Source organism: Macaca nemestrina, chromosome 7 (assembly GCF_043159975.1).
Source record: "Macaca nemestrina isolate mMacNem1 chromosome 7, mMacNem.hap1, whole genome shotgun sequence".
NCBI classification, from domain to species: Eukaryota; Metazoa; Chordata; class Mammalia; order Primates; family Cercopithecidae; genus Macaca; species Macaca nemestrina.
Genome location: NC_092131.1, coordinates 134,371,004 through 134,390,593, shown reverse-complemented (window position 1 = coordinate 134,390,593; position 19,590 = coordinate 134,371,004). Strand labels below are relative to the sequence as shown.

General features: G+C 40.8%; 1 protein-coding gene and 1 long non-coding RNA gene across 3 annotated transcripts; one reads left to right on the top strand and one right to left on the bottom strand.

Moving 5' to 3' along the window:
* Positions 1–528: 528 nt before the first annotated feature.
* LOC139364446 (uncharacterized) lies at positions 529–13,476 on the bottom strand. 2 transcript variants are annotated; one of them, XR_011626412.1, is made up of 3 exons: positions 13,363–13,476; positions 11,330–11,432; positions 529–589 (listed from the first exon to the last, which is right to left on the bottom strand). It is a non-coding gene; the product is annotated as an uncharacterized lncRNA (long non-coding RNA). The 2 variants fall into 2 exon arrangements; XR_011626413.1 differs by lacking the exon at positions 13,363–13,476 and adding an exon at positions 13,109–13,343.
* Positions 13,477–13,501: 25 nt separating this feature from the next.
* Positions 13,502–19,002, top strand: C7H15orf61 (chromosome 7 C15orf61 homolog). Its single transcript, XM_011751831.3, has 2 exons — positions 13,502–13,966; positions 18,777–19,002. Exons 1-2 carry the CDS (start codon positions 13,621–13,623, stop codon positions 18,902–18,904), a joined length of 474 nt encoding a protein of 157 aa, XP_011750133.2. The 5' UTR covers positions 13,502–13,620; the 3' UTR covers positions 18,905–19,002.
* Positions 19,003–19,590: the final 588 nt, after the last annotated feature.

The window sequence follows — 19,590 nt, the reverse complement described above, 5'->3', positions numbered from 1 at the left end:
TAGACTGGGATCATGTCCTTCATTTTTTGTGTTTCAGTTTCAGCACTGAGCTCTCAGTTATTGTTAATCAACAAAACTAATGGAAACATCTTATTTTGAAAGCATTTTTATTTGAACCGATGTCATGTATACCTTCTGTACTAGAAGATCTTGATGGAAAAAGATGAAATAGAAATAAGAATAAGAGACCGGGCAGAGTGGCTTATGCCTGTAATCCCAGCACCTTGGGAGGCCAAAGCGGGTGGATCACGAAGTCAGGAGTTCGAGACCAGCCTAGCCAACATGGTGAAACCTACTCTCTACTAAAAATTCAAAAATTAGCCAGGCATGGTGGCGGTCACCTGTAGCCCCAGCTACTTGGGAGGCTGTGGCAGGAGAATCGCTTGAACCCAGGAGGCGGAGGTTGCAGTGAGCCAAGATCGTGCCACTACACTCCAGACTGGGTAACGGAGTAAGACTCCATCTCAAAAAAAATAAATAAATAAAAAAAGAAATGAGAATAAGAAACTTTACCTGGGCATTTCTGTCCTTGTACAAACCAGAGCATCTCTGGGTAGCTGCAGCGCTGTCTCTGAGCTTTAATATTTGCCTGTACCCAAAAAGAGATGGAAGATTCATTTCCTAATATTCCATCTTGCAATATAGTCCCTGGTGAACTGCATACATGAGATATAATAAAATGGTGAAGCTATTTCTACCTGCCACCTTTAATCCCATCTTCTAAAGACATCCGAAAATGCCACCGTGTTTCCTGGGCACCATCAACCAGTGGGCAGGCACAGCCTTTTTAGGAAGTATTCTGACATTCATGCAGCAAGGCCTGGACAAGGAGCTGGAAGCAAGATGATTCTATATCCCTCTACAAAGATTACATTTGTTATTATGACCAAAACTTATGTGTAAAACACTTCTTTGAACTTCATCGCCAAGGCGGAAACCTCTCTGCTCCTTTTATTCTCACTACAGCTCATAGGCTCTTGGCACTAACACCATGAAAACAAAAACTTATCGATGACATGAGCTTTCAAAACTACTCATAAACATTCTTCTTAAGATGACTTTGTCTTTCAGGATGCCTGTAGAGTTTTTGATTTTTCTAATTATGGAAACGTACCCTCATTCCAGAAAACAAATAGCGTAACATAGCTTCTTCGGAAACACATTTAAAAAAAAAAAAAAAAAAAAACTTGGTAAAACAGGAAAGCATAAGAAAAAAATTAAATCAATTTTTATTCCACCACCTGGAGATAACCACTGTCAAGGTTTTGGAGTGTATCTGCTATGATTCCTGCCTAGGTCCTCTGCATTTGCCATTCCCTCTCCCTGGGACACTCTTACCTCTGCAGCTTGCCTGGCTCACTCACTTGCTGCATTCAGGTCTCTGCCCAACTCTCACCAGACCAGGGGGGCCTCCCTGACCACCCTCCTAAAGTAGTACCACCATTACTCTCTATTCTCTTACTCTGCTTTATTTTTCTTCAAAGCCAATTAACAATGTGTAGTATTATGTAATATCACATAATAGATACATTACATAGTTATCTGTCTCACTCAATGGATTGTAAATTTAATGATATATGAATGTTGGCCAGGTGCAATGGCTCATGCCTGTAATCCCAGCACTTTGGGAGGCCGAGGTGGGCAGATCACCTGAGGTCAGGAGTTCGAGACCAGCCTGGCCAACATGGTGAAACCCCATCTCTACCAAAAATACAAAATTAGCTGGGTGTGGTGGTGCATGCCTGTAATCCCAGCTACGAGGGAGGCTGAGGAAGGAGGATCACTTGAACCTGGGGGTTGCAGTGAGCCAAGATCGCACCACTGCACTCCAGCCTGGGAGACAGTGAGACTCCGTCTCAAAAGAAAAAAAAAAAGTATGTATATAAACAAATGTACATATATAAACACACATATATACATGTACATATCTCCTAGAAAATTCTCTCTCAGTAGTAACAGTTGCTTGCTTAATATATATTGCTTTTATTCTTTTATCATTTTGAGTTTCTATTATACAGATTCTTTTTTCTTTGGACATATAAATTTAGAAATAGGATCATCCCAGACATACTGTACAGACTGTGTTTTTTACTTAGCAGTAAATTATCAAGATACACTGGAAACTCTTACCCAGTGAGATTTTAATAATGGCATAAAGGATGCTAAAAATTCCCTATTGTTAAACTGGTACATGGGCATTTTGATACATCCATCAAATACATATCATGTTAGCATCAACCAGTTAAGAAAGTTATCAATATTAATAACATATTCATATGGTACTTTATCGTTTATAAAGTATTTTCATCTCGTTTGATCCTACAATAAACTCAAGTAAACAGAGCAGAAACTCAGGTTAAATAATTTCCCTAAAATAATATAACTGGTGTTAGGGAGTCCAGACTCAAAGGTCTGGATTTTCACCATACCTCTTTGTCCCTGGTTGAAGCCTTCATTTTCTAGATGAGTGATCCATGCTTAGAGAACGGGGAAGGGATGTGCCCATAGTCACATGGCTTCTTCAAGAAAGAATAGAGACAAGAACCCAAGACTCCTGACTCCCTGTCCATAGCTCTCACAACTACTCTGTCTCTCCACTGCGCGCTGGCTCAATAAATTAGAACAAAATTCGTAACTTGCTACACAGTTAAAATGGCGACCGACCCATGCTGTTATCCTTCTCTGAAGATTACTCAGTATATTTGCTTGGTGCTGCAAAGTGCCAACCTGATGACACTTGCAATCCTGAGCTTATTTGATGTGGTTGGGAAGCAAATGAGATTCCAGTGCCCCTGTTGCGCATAGGTGCTCAATGAGCATTTCCTGCATGGTGGGGAAGTGCCCTATATTTACAGTATTTGATCCAGTTTAACAGCAAGATCCCGTGTTAAAATTAGCCTTGAAAAGTTTTCACCCTAGTTCACACAAAAACAAGATTCTGTGATTATGACTAGCAATTTTTCATGAGTTGATTTATCTGAAGAAAACCTAAAAGGTTTTGAACCATTAAGCATTCGATTTAGGAAAAAAAAAAAAAAAAAACTTAGTGTACAGAAGAATAAACTGAGAAATGAAACAGACTTGTTTCTTGTAATAATTATGAGCAATATCTCAAACTCAGCATCCTTAGACCATTGAGCTGTGTAGGATGAATGTGCTAATTAATCAATTACTACCCAACAATGTACCCTGTTTATTTACTGAAATGCACCAGAAACGTGCACAGAACTGGTAATTATTAATCATCTTCAGTAACAAATATGACTCAAGTTCACCTTCATATAATTAATAGAGCATGTAGTTAGCTTTAACATCTTGCTTTATTAGGAATAGCAATGAGAAATAAATAAAAGAAGCTGAACCCCAAGTTGTGGTTCATGGAGATGCTGGCTTGGACTAATGTGCATATTATTCATAGCAGCAGCATTACTCATATCCACCCCAACTGCAGCCAGATGCTCTCTAAATTAAAACCTAACTTTAAAAAACTAAACGTTTTTGTTTGAATAAAATTTTAGGCTTATAGAAAAGTTGTAAAAATAGTCCAAAGAATCCACATATACACTTTCCTCAGGTTCCCCAACTCAAACCCGAGTTTTAGAGCTTGATAATTTGCTTACATTTGGGACCTTTGTTGGGGGTGTCCAAACTTATTAGCACGTGGCTTTCCATTTTAAAGATATTCTAAAAGTACTTTTTAATATACATAGAAATAGTTGTTTTACATCAATTTTTTAAAGTAATCTAGTTTTGAAAGTCACTCTTTTGACCAGGTGCAGTGGCTCACGCCTGTAATCCCAGTACTTTGGGAGCCCCAGGCAGGTGGATCACCTGAGGTCAGGAGTTTGAGACCACCCTGGCCAACATGGTGAAACCCTATCTCTACTAAAAATACATAAATTAGCTGAGTGTGGTGGCACATGCCTGTAATCAGCTACTCCAGAGGCTGACACAGGAGAATTGCTTGAACCCAGGAGGTGGAGGTTACAGTGAGCCGAGATTGTGCCATTGCACTCTAGCCTGGACAAGAGCGAAACTCCATCTAAAAACAAAACAAAACAAAAGTCACTTTTTTTTTTTTTTTTTTTTTTTGGTGAGACGGAGGTTTACTCTTGTTGCCCAGGCTGGAGTGCAATGGCGCGATCTCAGTTCACCGCATCCTCCACCTCCCAGGATCAAGCAATTATCCTGCCTCAGCCTCCTGAGTAGCTGGGATTACAGGCATGTGTCACCACGCCCGGTTAATTTTGTATTTTCAGTAGAGACGGGGTTTCACCATGTTGCTCAGGCTGATCTCAAACTCCTGATCTCAGGTAATCCGCCCCCTCAGCCTCCCAAAGTGCTGGGATTACAGGCGTGAGCCACTGCGCCCGGCCAAAGTCATTCTTTTTGAGTCATCATGCATGCCCCAAAATTTACTTTCAGCCAGATAGATTTCTGGTTAACTGGATTGTATTTTGGGTCTAGAATGCTATTTCCTGAGTCTTTGTGTTCAAAGCATGGGTTTTTGAGTCCAGCTCTTACAGGTTCAAATCCCAACTCCACCACCTGCCTGCTCTGTGACTGTGAATAACCACATTACCCTCTCTGACTTTTGACATTTCATTCCCTCAGCCTGAAAATGAAGAAAATGAAACCTTGCTCTGGAGTGTTGTTTAAATGAGACAGTAGGTGTAAAGCACCTAGAATAACATAAACATCTAGAAACTGGTAGATATCATTACATGGAGATTAATACCCTCTGTAGCCACTTTTTGCTTAAGAAACTGAAATGTGCACACACAAAGTGGTATTTCACACAATGGAGCTGCAAAGGCAGGTTAGCATTTTTGAAAGTTTTCTCCTGAAAGAAAAAAATAGAGAAAGTCTAGTGCTATTGTGCAGTAAATTAAAAACCTCTACCATCTGAAAATACCAGTGGAACTTCCCTTCAAAAACCTAAACTGACAAATCGTAAATCAGCTGGTGGACTACTGTATTTCCATTATCACAGGATTCAAGGACTCCTTAAATTGAGGGTCCCCTTAGGGCATTTCAGTATTTGTTTATAGATCATTAACTACTTGTCAGTGAGATGGGGTGTGGGAGGGGGCAGAGACAGTTAAAGCTAAAGGGCTAAGAGCCACTGTCATTGAAGATCAGCAATGAAGCCAAAACGTCTTCAGGATTAGGTGTAAAAAAATTATTCATGTTACCAAAATGTCACATGCTTTTCATGAATGTATCTGTTGATAAAACAAGGCTCACTTTATGAAGATGGAATCATAACTATGACCCATTGACAAGGTGAATTTATTTGGCTATGTTTTCAAATACTTCCCCAAACATATGAGGATTTGTGATATTGGAAACATGCCCATAAAATGGACTGTTATCTATCAGCATATGTCATTATCAGATTTTAAAAGTCACAAATATAGGCTGGGCAGCGTGGCCCATGCCTGAAATCTCAGCATCTTGGGAGTCAGGAGGATCACTTGAGCCCAGGAGTTCAAGGCCAGCATGGGCAACATAGGGAGATTCTATCTCTACAAAAAATAAAAAACTTGGCTAGGTGTGGTGGCATGTGCCTACAGTCCCAGCTACTCAGGAAGCTAAGGAGGGAGGATCATCTGATTCTAGGAGGTTGAGGCTGCAGTGAGCTGAGATCGCACCATTGAACTCCAGCCTGGGTGACAGAACAAGACCCTAACTCAAAAAAAAAAAAAAAAAAAAAGTCACGAATATGTCTCCTTGCCTCCGGATTCCAGAGTATCAGCATTCACAGCAGGAGTTGGGAGTGTAACCATAATTGTTCTATTGCCTGATGTGCGCAGCAAGGTAATACACCAAGACACTAGGACTGGGGTATAGCAGAGAAAGAATGAGATGGGAGGAAATCTCAAATTTGTCTCACCTAGGAGTTTGGGGCTGGGCTGGGTTTTTAAGGGTTTTAGAGCAGACCAAAGTGTGGAGAACATTGATTGGTCAAACAGTGCAAGGCGAAGCCATGAGACAGAGAGATGAAGAAAGTGGATTCTCATAGTGATTCCGTTCCTCTGTGGAGGTCTTCAAACTGGTTGGTGTCAGCTGTTTCACTGGAATTTGAGATCTGAAAAACATCTTAAGCAATTCTTAAAGAAAAGCCTTATGATTCTACAGTCAGAAATCCCATCTGTGGGAACAGTGGGGATGCAAGTGGTCAGTACGTAGTGCTGTGTGACTTTCAGTCACAAGGAAGTCGGCCGAAGTGCAGCCTGATTAATGCTTAATTGTAACCCTATTTCTGTCCAGAACTCTTGCTAAACCTAAGAGGACAGCTTCAGGAGTAGAACTGTTTCCTAACGAAAAGCACACTGAAAGCCAGGAGGACAGGATTTTTAGTCTTGATTCTGATATATGACCTTGGATACCTTTCTTACCTATTCTGCAGTTTAATCTCTCCAACGATCAAAATTAAAATTTTAGTTAAAACCACTGACCCTACATATTGTAACTTCCTTTCTCCAACATCTTTCAAACATACTGATTGTATTCACTTCACCCACTTTCCCCCATACCCCTCATGTATTCAACAAGTAGAGTGCCTTCCATATGCCAAGTACTGTTTTAGGTGCTGGGATCACAAAAGTTAATAAAATAGACATCAATCCCTGGCCTTAGGAAGTCTACGTTCCAGTGAAGAGAAACACCGACAGTAGTTGAGACACGAGATGCTTTTGGATGAAGTCTATACCCACTATGTTAACAGTAAAGTGCTTTACTACAATAATTCTTCTTGCCACTCTGTAACAGCAGCCTACTCCTTGGGGGCCTTCAGAACCTCAATCAGTTCAACAGAAAGACTCAAGAAGATCTAGATAAGAATATAGCAGTTCCTTCCTTTCCTAACGACTTCTGCCATAACTCAGTATTTCCATGAGGATAATTTTGCATAAAGCCAATGTATATTGTCCTTGCCAGGGCAACACCAGGATACAGGAACGGAGCAGGGAGCGGCATTTGCCACTGGCGGAGTGGGGGAGAATTAATGAACATTCATCCAGCTGCAGGGGTCTCTCAAGCCATCTCTCCTGGTGCTGAGCATGGCTTAGAGGGCACTGAGCCACCAAGCAGATTTGGGTTTCTAGAAAACCAATGTCTGTGGCTCCTGTGAGTATCTATTTTTAAGTTCTAAAGCATGCTGGAATATGAATGGGACAGTATCCTCTCCATGGTCCTTCTTTCATGGAACCAAAGGCCCTTAGGCCTCAAAGTAGAAATTTAAAATAAAATCCTAAATGTAAACATTTCTATCTCTTGTTCATAGTTCCTTTATCTTTTACCAACTTGCTGACATAGGCACCCAGTAACTTTCCTACACTTCTCCCTCTGGGAATAGCAGTGAGTTGAACACTACATCCCTAATCTATTCTGTTTTAAATCACACTTAGAAATATATGACTAAATCAGGATCTCACAGTAAGATCAAAAAAGCAACATGAGAATAACTGTTCTATACATGTACAGGATAAGATCTGGGTCAAGTCCACAGTGACATGTTCTCTGCAGATACTTAATGAATGATAACAACAGGATGTGTTAATATATAGTACTACCTGTAGAACTCATTTTCTGTTTCAAACTTTTTATTGAAGTATAATATACATATAGAAAAGTATATATATCAGCTGGGCACTGCAACTCACGCCTGTAATCCCAACACATTGGGAGGCCGAGGTAGGAGGATTGCTTGAGCCCAGGAGTTCAAGATCAGCCTGCAAAACAAAGTGACACCATGTCTCTACAAAAAATACAAAATACAAAAAATTAGCTGGGCATAGTGGTTCAGGTCTGTAGTCCCAGCTACTTGGGAGGCTGAGCTGGGAGGATCTCTTGAGCCTGGGAGGTAGAGGCTGCAGTGAGCCATGATCATGCCATGGCACTTCAGCCTGGGTGACACAGCAAAATACTGCCTCGAAAGAGAAAAAGAGAAAATAAAAAGAAAGGAGGAAAGAAAGAGAAAGATACATATATCAAATGTGTACAGTTAAAATAATTTTCACAAAGTGAATATACTCATTCAACCAGGATCCAGATCAAGAAAGAGAATAACTCTCAGAAGTCCTCATGTTCCTTCTAGTCACAGGCTTCCCCCTAGACCCACTCCGCTAAGGGTAACTAATCACTGTCTTGCCTTCTAACACTAATAGCATAGATGAGTTTTTGCCTACTTTTACACCATATATAAATGAAACATAGTGAGACCCCTATCTCTACAAAAAAAAAAAAATAGCTGAGCATGGTGGTGTGTGCCTGTAGTCCCAGCTACTCAGGAGTCTGAGGTAGGAGAATTGCTTGTGCTCTGAAGTTCCAGGCTGCAGTGAGCTATGATGGTGCCACTGCGTGCCAGGGCGAACAGAGTGAGACTCTCTGTCTCAAAACCATAAAACAAACAAACAAACAAACAAACAGGAAGAGACAGCAGAGCTCTCTCTCCGCCATGCAAAGACACAGTGAGAATGCAGCCATGTATAAGCCAGGAAGAGAACCCTCATTAGGAACCCAATTGGCCAGCACCTTGATCTTGGACTTCCTAGCCTCCAGAACTATGAGAAATAAATTTCTGTTAAGCTACCCAATCTGTGGTATTTTGTTATGGCAGCCCAAGCAGACCAATACCAATACAGATCTAGGTGTGTTACGCCTGGGTCATAAGGCATGCCTATATTCAGCTATTATATACATAGCACTATACTGCCAAAAATTTTTCCAAAATGGGGGCCAGCAATGTATAAGAGTTCCAATTACTCCAAATCCTAACCAATACTTAGTATTTTCTGTCTCTTCTACTTTAACCATTCTAGTAGGTGTGTAATGGTATTGCATTGAGGTTTTTAATTTCTATTTCTCAGATAATTATTGGAATCAAGCACTTTTCACCTGTTTATTGGACCACTGGTTATTCTTCTTTATAAAATGTCCATTAAAATATTTGTTCATTTTTCCATTGAATTGTCTTTTTCTTAATGATTTGTATGAGTGTGTTCTAGATACTCAAATGCTTTATCAGATATATGTATTGCAAATACTTCTTCCACTCTATGAATTACCTTTTTAGTCTCTTCATATGGCTTTTGATGAATAGAAAATTTTAATTTTAAACTATCCCAATTTATCAATTTTATTAAATTCTTTTTTTTTTTTTTTTTTTTTTTTTGAGATGGAGTTTCGCTCTTGTTGCCCAGGCTGGAGTGCAATGGTGCAATCTTGGCTCACTGCAACCTCCGCCTCCTGGGTTCAAGCGATTCTCCTGCCTCAGCCTCCCAAGTAGCTGGGATTACGGGCATGAGCCACCACACCTGGCTAATTTTGTATTTTTAGTAGAGATGGGGTTTTTCCATGTTTGTCAGGCTGGTCTCGAATTTCCAACCTCAGGTGATCCATCTGCCTCGGCCTCCCAAAGTGCTGGGATTACAGGCAAGAGCCACCACACCCAGCCTAAAATTCATTTTTAATATGTTCTAGGCACCTACAATGTTCTACATGCCTTTAAAACAAAAACAGGAATGCAAAGTCCCTTCTAGGAGCAGCATGAAGTATGTGTGCACATGCTAAATGCTGTCCGCAGTATCGGTCTTTATAATCATTTTAAGGGGTTCCTTCTAAGAGAGATGCCGTTTATCTATGCTATGTGGAAAAATGTATTTATTTAATGCATTCTTAATTATAGGATACAATTTTTTAAAAAAACATCAACTTAGGCTTTTGAGTGCAACATCCCTAGGTCCCTGTTTCACAGCCATGAAGAATTGGAACTGAAAAGAAAATCAAGCATGTGATCTGAGTTGTGGGTTGGTTGCTGTTGTTTTGAGAAATTATCTTATTTCAATTATGGAAGTGGCACCAAATGATCTTAAAGTCAGAAGAGATGTTATTTTCTCCATCTCTGTATCTTTAGGTAAGGGAATGTTTCATTCAAACACTCTTAAATATGGGGTGTGGCCCACCATTTTTGTCTCTCTTTGAGGGAACTTTCTACCTTAGAATAGAAAAGAAAGGGAGATAGTGAAAGAGGCTCGGGTTAAGAGAAACCTTCACTGCTGATGAGGTTTAGCCAAGAGAGTTGTTACCAACAGAAGTCCTTCAGTTTGGTAGCCCTTTTCCCAAGCCTTCTTGATGCAAAAATGCAGTGAACATATGTAATATCTGGTCCTCTTTGTCAGTGGTTTTCATCTCATATGCCACAGAACCTAGGGTTTCTCGGACATACTTCAGGGATTCTGCACATGTTCAATTCAAATTTCATGTTTTTTTAAAAAAGATTTTTATATTGCCAAAAGACAGATAATGCCAAAATTTAACATATTGCAAACTGCCCACACATTAATTTGAGGTTAAGTCATTTCAGTGTAGATCTCATAATTAATCTCCTGCTGCCATTTTTGTAATTGAAGCACATGGCCGGATTTCAAGATGAATAATTTAAAAACCACTCTTATTTGTATCTACTTCTCTGAAGAAATCGGAATTTTCTTGATAGTGTACAACCAAAACAGAAGATGCAGAAATAAACTGGATACTGAGTCTGCTGTAACTGCCACTATGTTGAAGTTAAAATAAAGATACAGAGATTAATCTCTAAATTTAACACTTTTTTGGGGGGAAAAATTGCAATTTGGTATATACACACAGACCAGGTGGTCTTCAATATGTCCGAAGAGCGAAGAGACGGTTGGAGCTTTTATAAAACAGAAAAATGTTACATAGTGCTCTTTGAGAAAGTTCATTGGCACTAGTAAGGTTCTGAGGAGCTGGCAAGCTTCAATAGGTAAGGCAGTGGGGAGAATTAATTCTAGAGTTGCAGCAAGTTATCTCAGCAGTTACAGATAAAACTGGTCTCAGGTCACAACAGGCAGTTTCAGCAGTGGGATTTGTAGAGAATTACATTTCTGAAGTAATGTCATGTGTCCTGAGTGCTTTCTCCCCACTGGCTTTTCCACTGTTTTAGCTGGGGATAGGAACGACTCAATTCAAAGGATCCACTTTCACAACCACAACCCCCAGCTTCAATATTTTGCAAGCAATAGGATCAAGAGTCCAGCGGCAGTGGGGCCAGCAATGGCATGCTTGCCAGACTAGTTCCTGTTGGTCTTATCTATGTCTTTGCTGTTCAGACTCTCCTGGTTCCTTCCTATTTTCTGAGACTAGTTCTCTAGACTTCTTGTTTACTATTTGGGCTACCTACTTTTCTTCCAATGAATCCCCTTTCTGCTCAAAACAAAAGAAAATCCAAGACAACAACACACTGAAGTTTCATTGTTTTGTTTTTTATTTACCTAAAAGGTTAATATAAAAAATTTGAACTTACAGCTGGACATGGTGGTTCCTGTAATCCCAGTGACTCAAGAGGCTGAAGTGACAGATTGGCTTGAGTTCTAGACCAGCTTAAGCAACATAGTGAGAATGCATGCCTAAAAAATAAATAAGTAAAATAAAAGGTTAAAACAATGTTTGAACTTATGTTTAGTTATAAAGCATAAGTTTTTTTTTTTGTTTTTTTTATTTTTTTTAGACGGAGTCTCGCTCTGTCAGCCAGGCTGGAGTGCAATGGCACGATCTTGGCTCACTGCAACCTCTGCCTCCTGGGTTCAAGCGATTCTCCTTCCTCAGCCTCCTGAGTAGCTGGGACTACAGGCATGTGCCACCACGCCCGGCTAATTTTTGTATTTTTAGTAGAGACAGGGTTTCGCCATGTTGGCCAGGCTGGTCTCGAACTCCTGACCTCAGATGATCCACTGGCCTTGGCCTCCTAGAGTGCTGGGATTACAGGTGTGAGCCACCACGCCCAGTCTAAAGCATAAGTTTTAACCAATTTTATGTGTTGGGGATCTTCTTCAACAGATTTTGTTTGAAAAAGGACTCCACTGTTTTTTAAAATTTAATTTGGTCAGGTGCAAAGGCTCACACCTGTAATTCCACCACTTTGGGAGGCCGAGGTGGGGGGATCACTTGTGCCCAAGTGTTCAAGACCAGCCTGGGAACATGGCAAAATTCCACCTCTACAAAAAATACCAAAAACAGTGGCCGAGTGTAGGTGGCACACACCTGTAGTCCCAGCTACTTGGGAGGCTGAGAGTAGGAGGATCGATTGAGCCCAGGAGGAGGAATTTGCAGTGAGCCGAAATCAAGCCACTGCACTTCAGCCTGGATAACAGTGAGATCCTTTCAAAAAAAAAAAAAAAAATTCTATAAAGTCCAAGTTCTATAAGGTAAAGTTCAAGTTCAAATTCTGTAAGGTAAAGTTCAAGATTTGGCATATGTTGGTGGGTGCTCAATCAATGTTCAATAAAAACTGGGGAATAGGCCAGGTGCAGTGGTTCACGCCTGTAATCCCAGCACTTTGGGAGGCTGAGGCGGGTGGATCACGAGGTCAGGAGTTCGAGACCAGCCTGGCCAATATGGTGAAACTGCGTCTCTATTAAAAATACAAAAAGTAGCAGGGTAGGGTGGTGCACGCCTGAAATCCCAGCTACTCAAGAGGCTGAGGCAGGAGAATCACTTGAACCTGGGAAGCAGAGGTTGCAGTGAGCCAAGATAGCGCCATTGCACTCCAGCCTGGGCAATAGAGCAAGACTCCGTCTCAAAAAAACAAAACAAAACAAAAAACTGGGAAATACAAAATTTCGCCATACTATCCTACATCCCCCTTGAGTTTTTAGCAACGATAGTAATTGTTATATGATGCTTAACGCGTAATTACTGTACCTCATTTACATAAGGTGGTTTCAGACACATCATCTTGTTTATGTATGGCCTTTCCAAACAAAATGAGTTCAGGACAAAAGAGGAAATGCTTTTTTAAAAGTAGGTGTGTCTGTAAGTTATTGCCTCAAGAGGCCGCAAAGTTTGAGCAAAGGTTTTCCCAAAGTAATGGATTGATAATGGGTGACTGAGGACCACAAAGGTCGGTAAGACGCTCCTGGTCCGTCTACCAGGTTCTTAGAGGGAGGTGGCCTTGTGTGTTCGGACGCTGCACGGAGACACGTGAGGTTTTTAAATAAACTTCTGATTTTGAAATCTCTGGGACTAATTTTAAACAGTGAACCCGACAGCGAGGACCTACACACAAAAGTGCTCCTGGCCTTACCAAACAACGCAGACCTGGGATCTCGGCTGCTTACTCACTTCCCTGAGGACGCCTCGTCGTGTTTCAACGACACCCAAGAGTTTCCCTGAAGCCCAGGGCGTGGGAGGGAGACCTGGGTTTGAGTTCTGCCCCTTGCGGAGGTGGTTAAGTTACTGAATTGTTTTACACCTAAATTTTCCTCAGACCCAAATTGATGAGACCTGCCCGAATCCCTCCTCCGCCCCAGAGTCACTAATGACGGCGCGAGGTCATACCAGGCCACTCAAAACCAGCCCCTTGACGCAGGTGTCTCTCCGCCTCCCGCAGGTCCCGCCTCGCGCAGGTCACGCCTTCTGTCCCCCGGACTCCACCCCCAGCGGGAGGCCTCAGGACCGCTGTGCGCACGCGCCGCCGCACCCCGGGGGCTTTCGGGCACCCGCGCGGCGCCCGTTGGCCTTCCCGCCGCTCGCCCGGGGGCGCGCTTGTGCGTTGGCGGCTGCGGACACCCGCCTGCGTCCCCGGCGCGGCGGGCCATGGAGGCCCTGCGGATGGCCCACGAGGTCGCGCTTCGCCTGCTGCTGTGCAGGCCGTGGGCCTCGCGCGCCGCCGCCAGCCGCAAGCCCAGCGCCTCCGAGGTGCTGACGCGGCACCTGCTGCAGCGGCGCCTGCCGCACTGGACCTCCTTCTGCGTGCCCTACAGCGCCGTCCGCAACGACCAGTTCGGCCTCTCTCACTTCAACTGGCCGGTGCAGGGCGCCAACTACCATGTCCTGCGCACGGGCTGCTTCCCCTTCATCAAGTACCACTGCTCCAAGGCGCCCTGGCAGGACCTGGCCCGGCAGAACCGCTTCTTCACGGCGCTCAAGGTCGTCAACCTCGGTGAGTGGCGACTGCCGCGACCACGCGGTGAAGCCCGCCCCGCCGGGACGGCCCCGCAGCGGCCGAGCACTTGACGAACACTCGCGGGCAGGTGGAGTCCCGCCGGGGTCGGCTCTGCCTGCCGGCGCTGGCTTCGCCTTGGGTCCTTTGTAGTCCTCGCCCAGGGGTCCCCAGCTTGCCGAGCTCCTGGCTCCCGAAGCCGTTCACCTGCTGCGGGCGCATCCTCGGGCCTAGGGAGGAGCAGGCCGCCCTCCTGTCCTGCCCAAGTTAACCAGGGACGACCCCTGTCTGGGCACTAAGCCAGGGGGCGTCAGGAAACGCCCCCTGGAAAGTGGCTCCGAAGTTGACACCCGTTTTACTGCATGGCAGGACTCATTCCCGTGAACATCACTTTGCGGCTGCATTATGTTGCCAGAACTGGAACTACTCTTTCAGTTTCTTTGTTTTCTTTATATGAATTCAAAGTTTGTTTTACTAAAAGCACCAAAGGTTTTCACCAGACATAACGCTTCCTGAGGTACTAGGCCTAAAATATTTTTAAAGGTCTTTAGTATTTGTATGTTTTCATGGAGATGCCCTGAGGGTGTTTACTGTCACTAGGTGTATATTTTCTTTTGGTTTAATGACAGAAGAGGTACGAACATGGAAATAGGTCAGGGGAAAACAGAAGGCGTCAGGATGTTTTGAACTTACTAATAGCTGGTATAAAATCAATCTAGATTTCAGTGATTCAAAATCTAGCCATGGAGCTGAATGAAACATGTTACCCAGCCAGGTTTTAAATGCCAGGATTAAACTATGCCCTGCGCAGCCGTGCTAGTAATACTATTACATAATCTGATCGTCCATTAAGGTTAAAAGTGGTCTGTGTATTTTTGCTTATAATAACATATATGTCAGTCATGGACTTTTTGAGCCGTTACTCCACTGGACTGTCCTGTAAGGAGAAAATTATTTAGCAAAGTGTTATCCTTTAAAAATGCCTCTTATTATTTGACTGATGGACTGTATAGAGCATGCCCACTACATTGGAGGTTGGTTGAAGTTGAAGGGTGAGGTGACTTAGGAAATTCAATTCGAAATTATTTGGAAAGACTGGAGTGTTAACTAGATTCGAGAAGTAAAGTTTATTTTAGCATTTTCATAAGCAAGAAATCATTCTTCCCTAAAGAATAATAGGGAAAGCATAACGGGAGGGTTATAGGTAAACCATGAGCCAAATGCCTTCTTTTCCTTTAAAGTCACGTTTTTAGTGTTAACATTTTGTTTAAGATCACCTTAATGATTAGGGGCCTCTCTTTTAGATATAGATATTAAGACATCCAAAAAAAGTGGATACTCAGAACATTCCACACATAGAAAAGTAAAACCTTTTAAAGTTGAAAGAAACAACAGTTGTAGTGTGTTTTGTTTTGTTTTTTAAAGTGAGAGAGTGATTTAATGGTATGTATGGTCTTTTGGACATTCTAAAAATCCTGGTAAAATGAGAGTAAGAGCTCTAAGTTAAGCAAAAAGGACAACTTTTTGCTCATGCATGCTTTAATACAAATTGGGATATACTGATAAAGGAAATTTAAAAATATTTTAAAGTGGTGAACACATCTGGTAACATTTATTTTTAATTTTTGTCTGAAGGTAGAGGGGATGTGAATTAGATAATAGAGTCCTTTCCTATTCTGTGATGTACAGTCGTCTCTCTGGATGATCAAGTACATACCCTATTAATATTATACTTAGGATTTTGTTCCTCTTCTTCCCTTCCAAATTAGTAATTACTAGAGTAATTCATTTTTCCATTTTGTAAATAATAAAGATTTCTGTTTACCCATTTGCTCCTTTTCTCCTCCGTCTTCCCTTCATTGGAAGCTGACATTTTACTGATGGTTTACCAGTCTAGGTATCCTGCTGAGAGGTAGATTGAGATTTAAGAAAAGCAACTTACCATTGGAATGAATGGGATTTACTGAGGAATTCTAATTTTTTAAAGTACTTAATTTGACAGTGGTTTACCTACTGTTCAACTGACTCAAAGTGAATTATTATGCAAAGAACTGATTTTCAGGTTCTTTTGATGTTATATGTTTCAGATATAAATTTAATTTTTCAGAAAAAATTGAATTTTCCATAGAACCTTACAGACTTTAAAGCATACAAAGAAGATTGTGCTACAAAGAAGATTTTGTAATATATAAGTTATATAGGTGGCAAACCTTCCCATTTTGAGTATTAGTCTGATTGCATTAAATAGACAGCAAAGGGAAAAAAATACAGAATTTCTGACTCAGATCATAACTCCATCTCCTGTCAAACAGCATTACTGCTAATGGTTCCTGGTTATTTTTTAATAAGATATAATATAGTTATTAAGCTAGTAATCTTAATAAAAATCAGCCCTTGATTTTAGCTGAAAAGATATTGACTGTTTTTTTCTGTATTTATGATTTTTCAAAAGTATGAATTTTTAAAATCAATATGTTAACTGATAACTGTGATAAATATTGTAAAACAAAATTGTCAGTGTCACCAGGTATTCCTTACATTTATATACTTAGCCTTGGTTTAAGAGGCCTATTTTATATATTTTAGTCTCAGTATGCTTAGAAAACTAGTAATTGCTTCTAGAGCCTATTTTTTTCTTCCTCATTCCATTGATTTTCAGCTTTTGAAGTTGTGATATTGCATTTTAAATTCATTTTTTATTTCAACTACTCCCTCTACTTCTCTCTCATTTCTGCCTAGCTTGTTCGTATTCTTCTTTTTCCACCTCCCACCCCTGTGCCACTTGCCTTTTTTTTTTTCTTTGTGGTTAAATGATTTATAAGTAGCTTTATTATTCTAGTTTTTTGTGGATATTTTTTATGACATTCCCTTGAGGTATTTAGAGATTCTTTTAGACATTATCAGGGCAAAGAAGGTGATACACTAAGGTTTCATAGGAGTTCCAGGGAACCCTGTGATGGTGACAAACTGTGACCCAGTATATTCCTAAAAATAGAGAGATTCTAGCCTGAATGGGCATTTTTTTCCTCTTCTCCTCATTACCAGCTAGTGATGTGATGCTTCTCCTGATTAATCTCTGGTATCACAGTGACTGGAATGCAGCTTCAGGGAGAAGCACAAAGTAGTTCAACAAACACACTCAAAAAGAGCTTAACACAGCAAATATATTCTTGCAGAAAAATAAGACAAAAATTTAGCAATATGATTAGTCCAGAGCATGTGTTGCTTTTTTTCTTTCTTTTTTTTTTTTTTTTTTTTTTTTGAGTCGAGTCTCTCTTTGTCGCCAGGCTGAAATGCAGTGGTGTGATCTCGGCTCACTGCAACCTCTGCCTCCTGGGTTCAAGCAATTCTCCTGCCTCAGCCTCCTGAGTAGCTAGGATTACAGGCATGCACCACTACGCCCAGCAAATTTTGTATTTTTAGTATAGACGGGGTTTCTCCATCTTGGTCAGGCTGGTCTCGAACTCCCAACCTCAGGTGATCTGCCTGCTTCGGCCTCCCAAAGTGCTGGGATTACAGGCATGAGCCACAGTGCCCGGCCGCTTTCTTTATTACTAGAAAGTAAGTGATTTTGCAAATGTACAGCTATCCTTTTAAAGTATCACTTTCTGCCCATTTCCCTCAAAAGAGCATAAAATTAATGCTTGTCCAGAGCATACTATTTGTTATTGATTCATGTGCCTATGGTTTTATTACATTTTTAATATGTTAGTAGTCATTGATTTTAAATAAGTACCTTTAAAAAGATAGGAATTGTGAAAGTTTGTTTTGTGTCCAACAGTCTTATATGCAAGTGAGTGCTTAATGCATACCTCTGGATAGTGTGTTTAGTTTTGTTTATCACAAATGGCAACTAATCTCAAAGCAGCAAAATCTTATCAATTCCAAAGAAGAAACACATGTTGGAGTCTACTGTATATCGATTTCAAATTGGCTGAAACAAGGTTGTTTTCAGATCAACTGAAAAAATGCTGAATAATAGTTTTTTTCTCATGCCTATTGTACTGAAATCTTACTTGGAGTTAGATTTTGCCTTAGATTTTAAAGACAGCTCTTTGACCCAGCTTCTTTTAAGTTGCACAAAAATTACTTCAGCCATTAGTGTTACTACTAACTTAAAGAACAGTAATGTTGGCCGGGTGTGGTGGCTCACACCTGTAATCCCAGCACTTTCAGAGGCCTAGGCAGGGGGATCACAAGGTCAAGAGATCGAGACCATCCTGGCCAACATGGTGAAACCCCGTCTCTACTAAAAAAGTACAAAATTATCTGAGCATGGTGGCGCGTGCCTGTAGTCCCAGCTACTCAGGAGGCTGAGGCAGAAGAATCGCTTGAACCCAGGAGGTGGAGGTGGCAGTGAGCCGAGATAACACCACTGCACTCTAGCCTGGCAACAGAGTGAGACTCCATCTCAAAAACCCAGTAGTGTTAACCTAGTAATTTTAGCTCAAGGCTAATAATCAGGAGTATCTACAACTAAATTAATGAGTATTCTTCTCCATTTTCTTATTTATGAAAAGAATATAGAATTACTTCATGATTATTCAAGGATAATGAATTTATGAAGTACTTGAATTAACATTTATACCCACCTTGTCTATAGTATGAAAACCTCTGGACTCACATAATTGCCATCATGTTCCACGTTGATGAAATTGAGCCCTTAGATAATCATAGAGTCAATGTTGAGTAGTATTTTTATATTTTACCACATTGTAATTTGTTAACATTGCTGAAGAGTGTTATATGTGATTAGTAACTTGCATGATTAATAAGCATTGATGTTTATACATATTCATTTGTTTTCTAGGTATTCCAACTTTATTATATGGACTTGGCTCCTGGTTATTTGCCAGAGTCACAGAGACTGTACATACCAGTTATGGACCCATAACAGTTTATTTTCTCAATAAAGAAGATGAAGGTGCCATGTATTGAAAGTGTGCATCGAAGAACATAAATATCAGTGGATTTTCTCTGTGTATATGTGCAGTATTTATTTTTGATCCTTTAAAATAAAACTTTTGCAAATACTATTTTCTTTCTACAGTATCTGCTTCTTTAAGATGAATCATTGCCCTCAAGAGGTGAAGCTTTTTGTACACTGTTATATATTACATACTCTGTTTAGCTGATGGGAACTACAAACACATGAAGCTTCACACCATTTTTTCCCTAGAACTAGGTTAACCTACAGATAAAAAATGATTACAATGTAATAGATTCTATAATTAGGTATTAACAATTTAAATCAACTCTGAAGAAAAAATAGAGATGCCCACACAAAAGAGGAGGGGGGAAAATATTTTATATAACAATGGAAAAAGAAGTAGAAGACATTAGGATGTATGATGGAAATATTATATCATTGGCAAATCGAAAATTGATGAGAATCTAATTGTAATCTCAAGACTAAGCCATTCAGCTGCCAGGATTGTAAATAGAAATGTTTTAAAGGCCTTGTGCCATTTACCTGGAGGAGGGGTTGGAGTGTAATGTTGAAACTTCTTGTTGCTTAAAGAGTCCAAAACCATATCGTTTTTAAAATGTAATAATAAGTGGTTAATATAAGTGTAGCAAGGTGAATGAAATTCAGACTTATTAAAAGTTAAAATAGCTTTCCT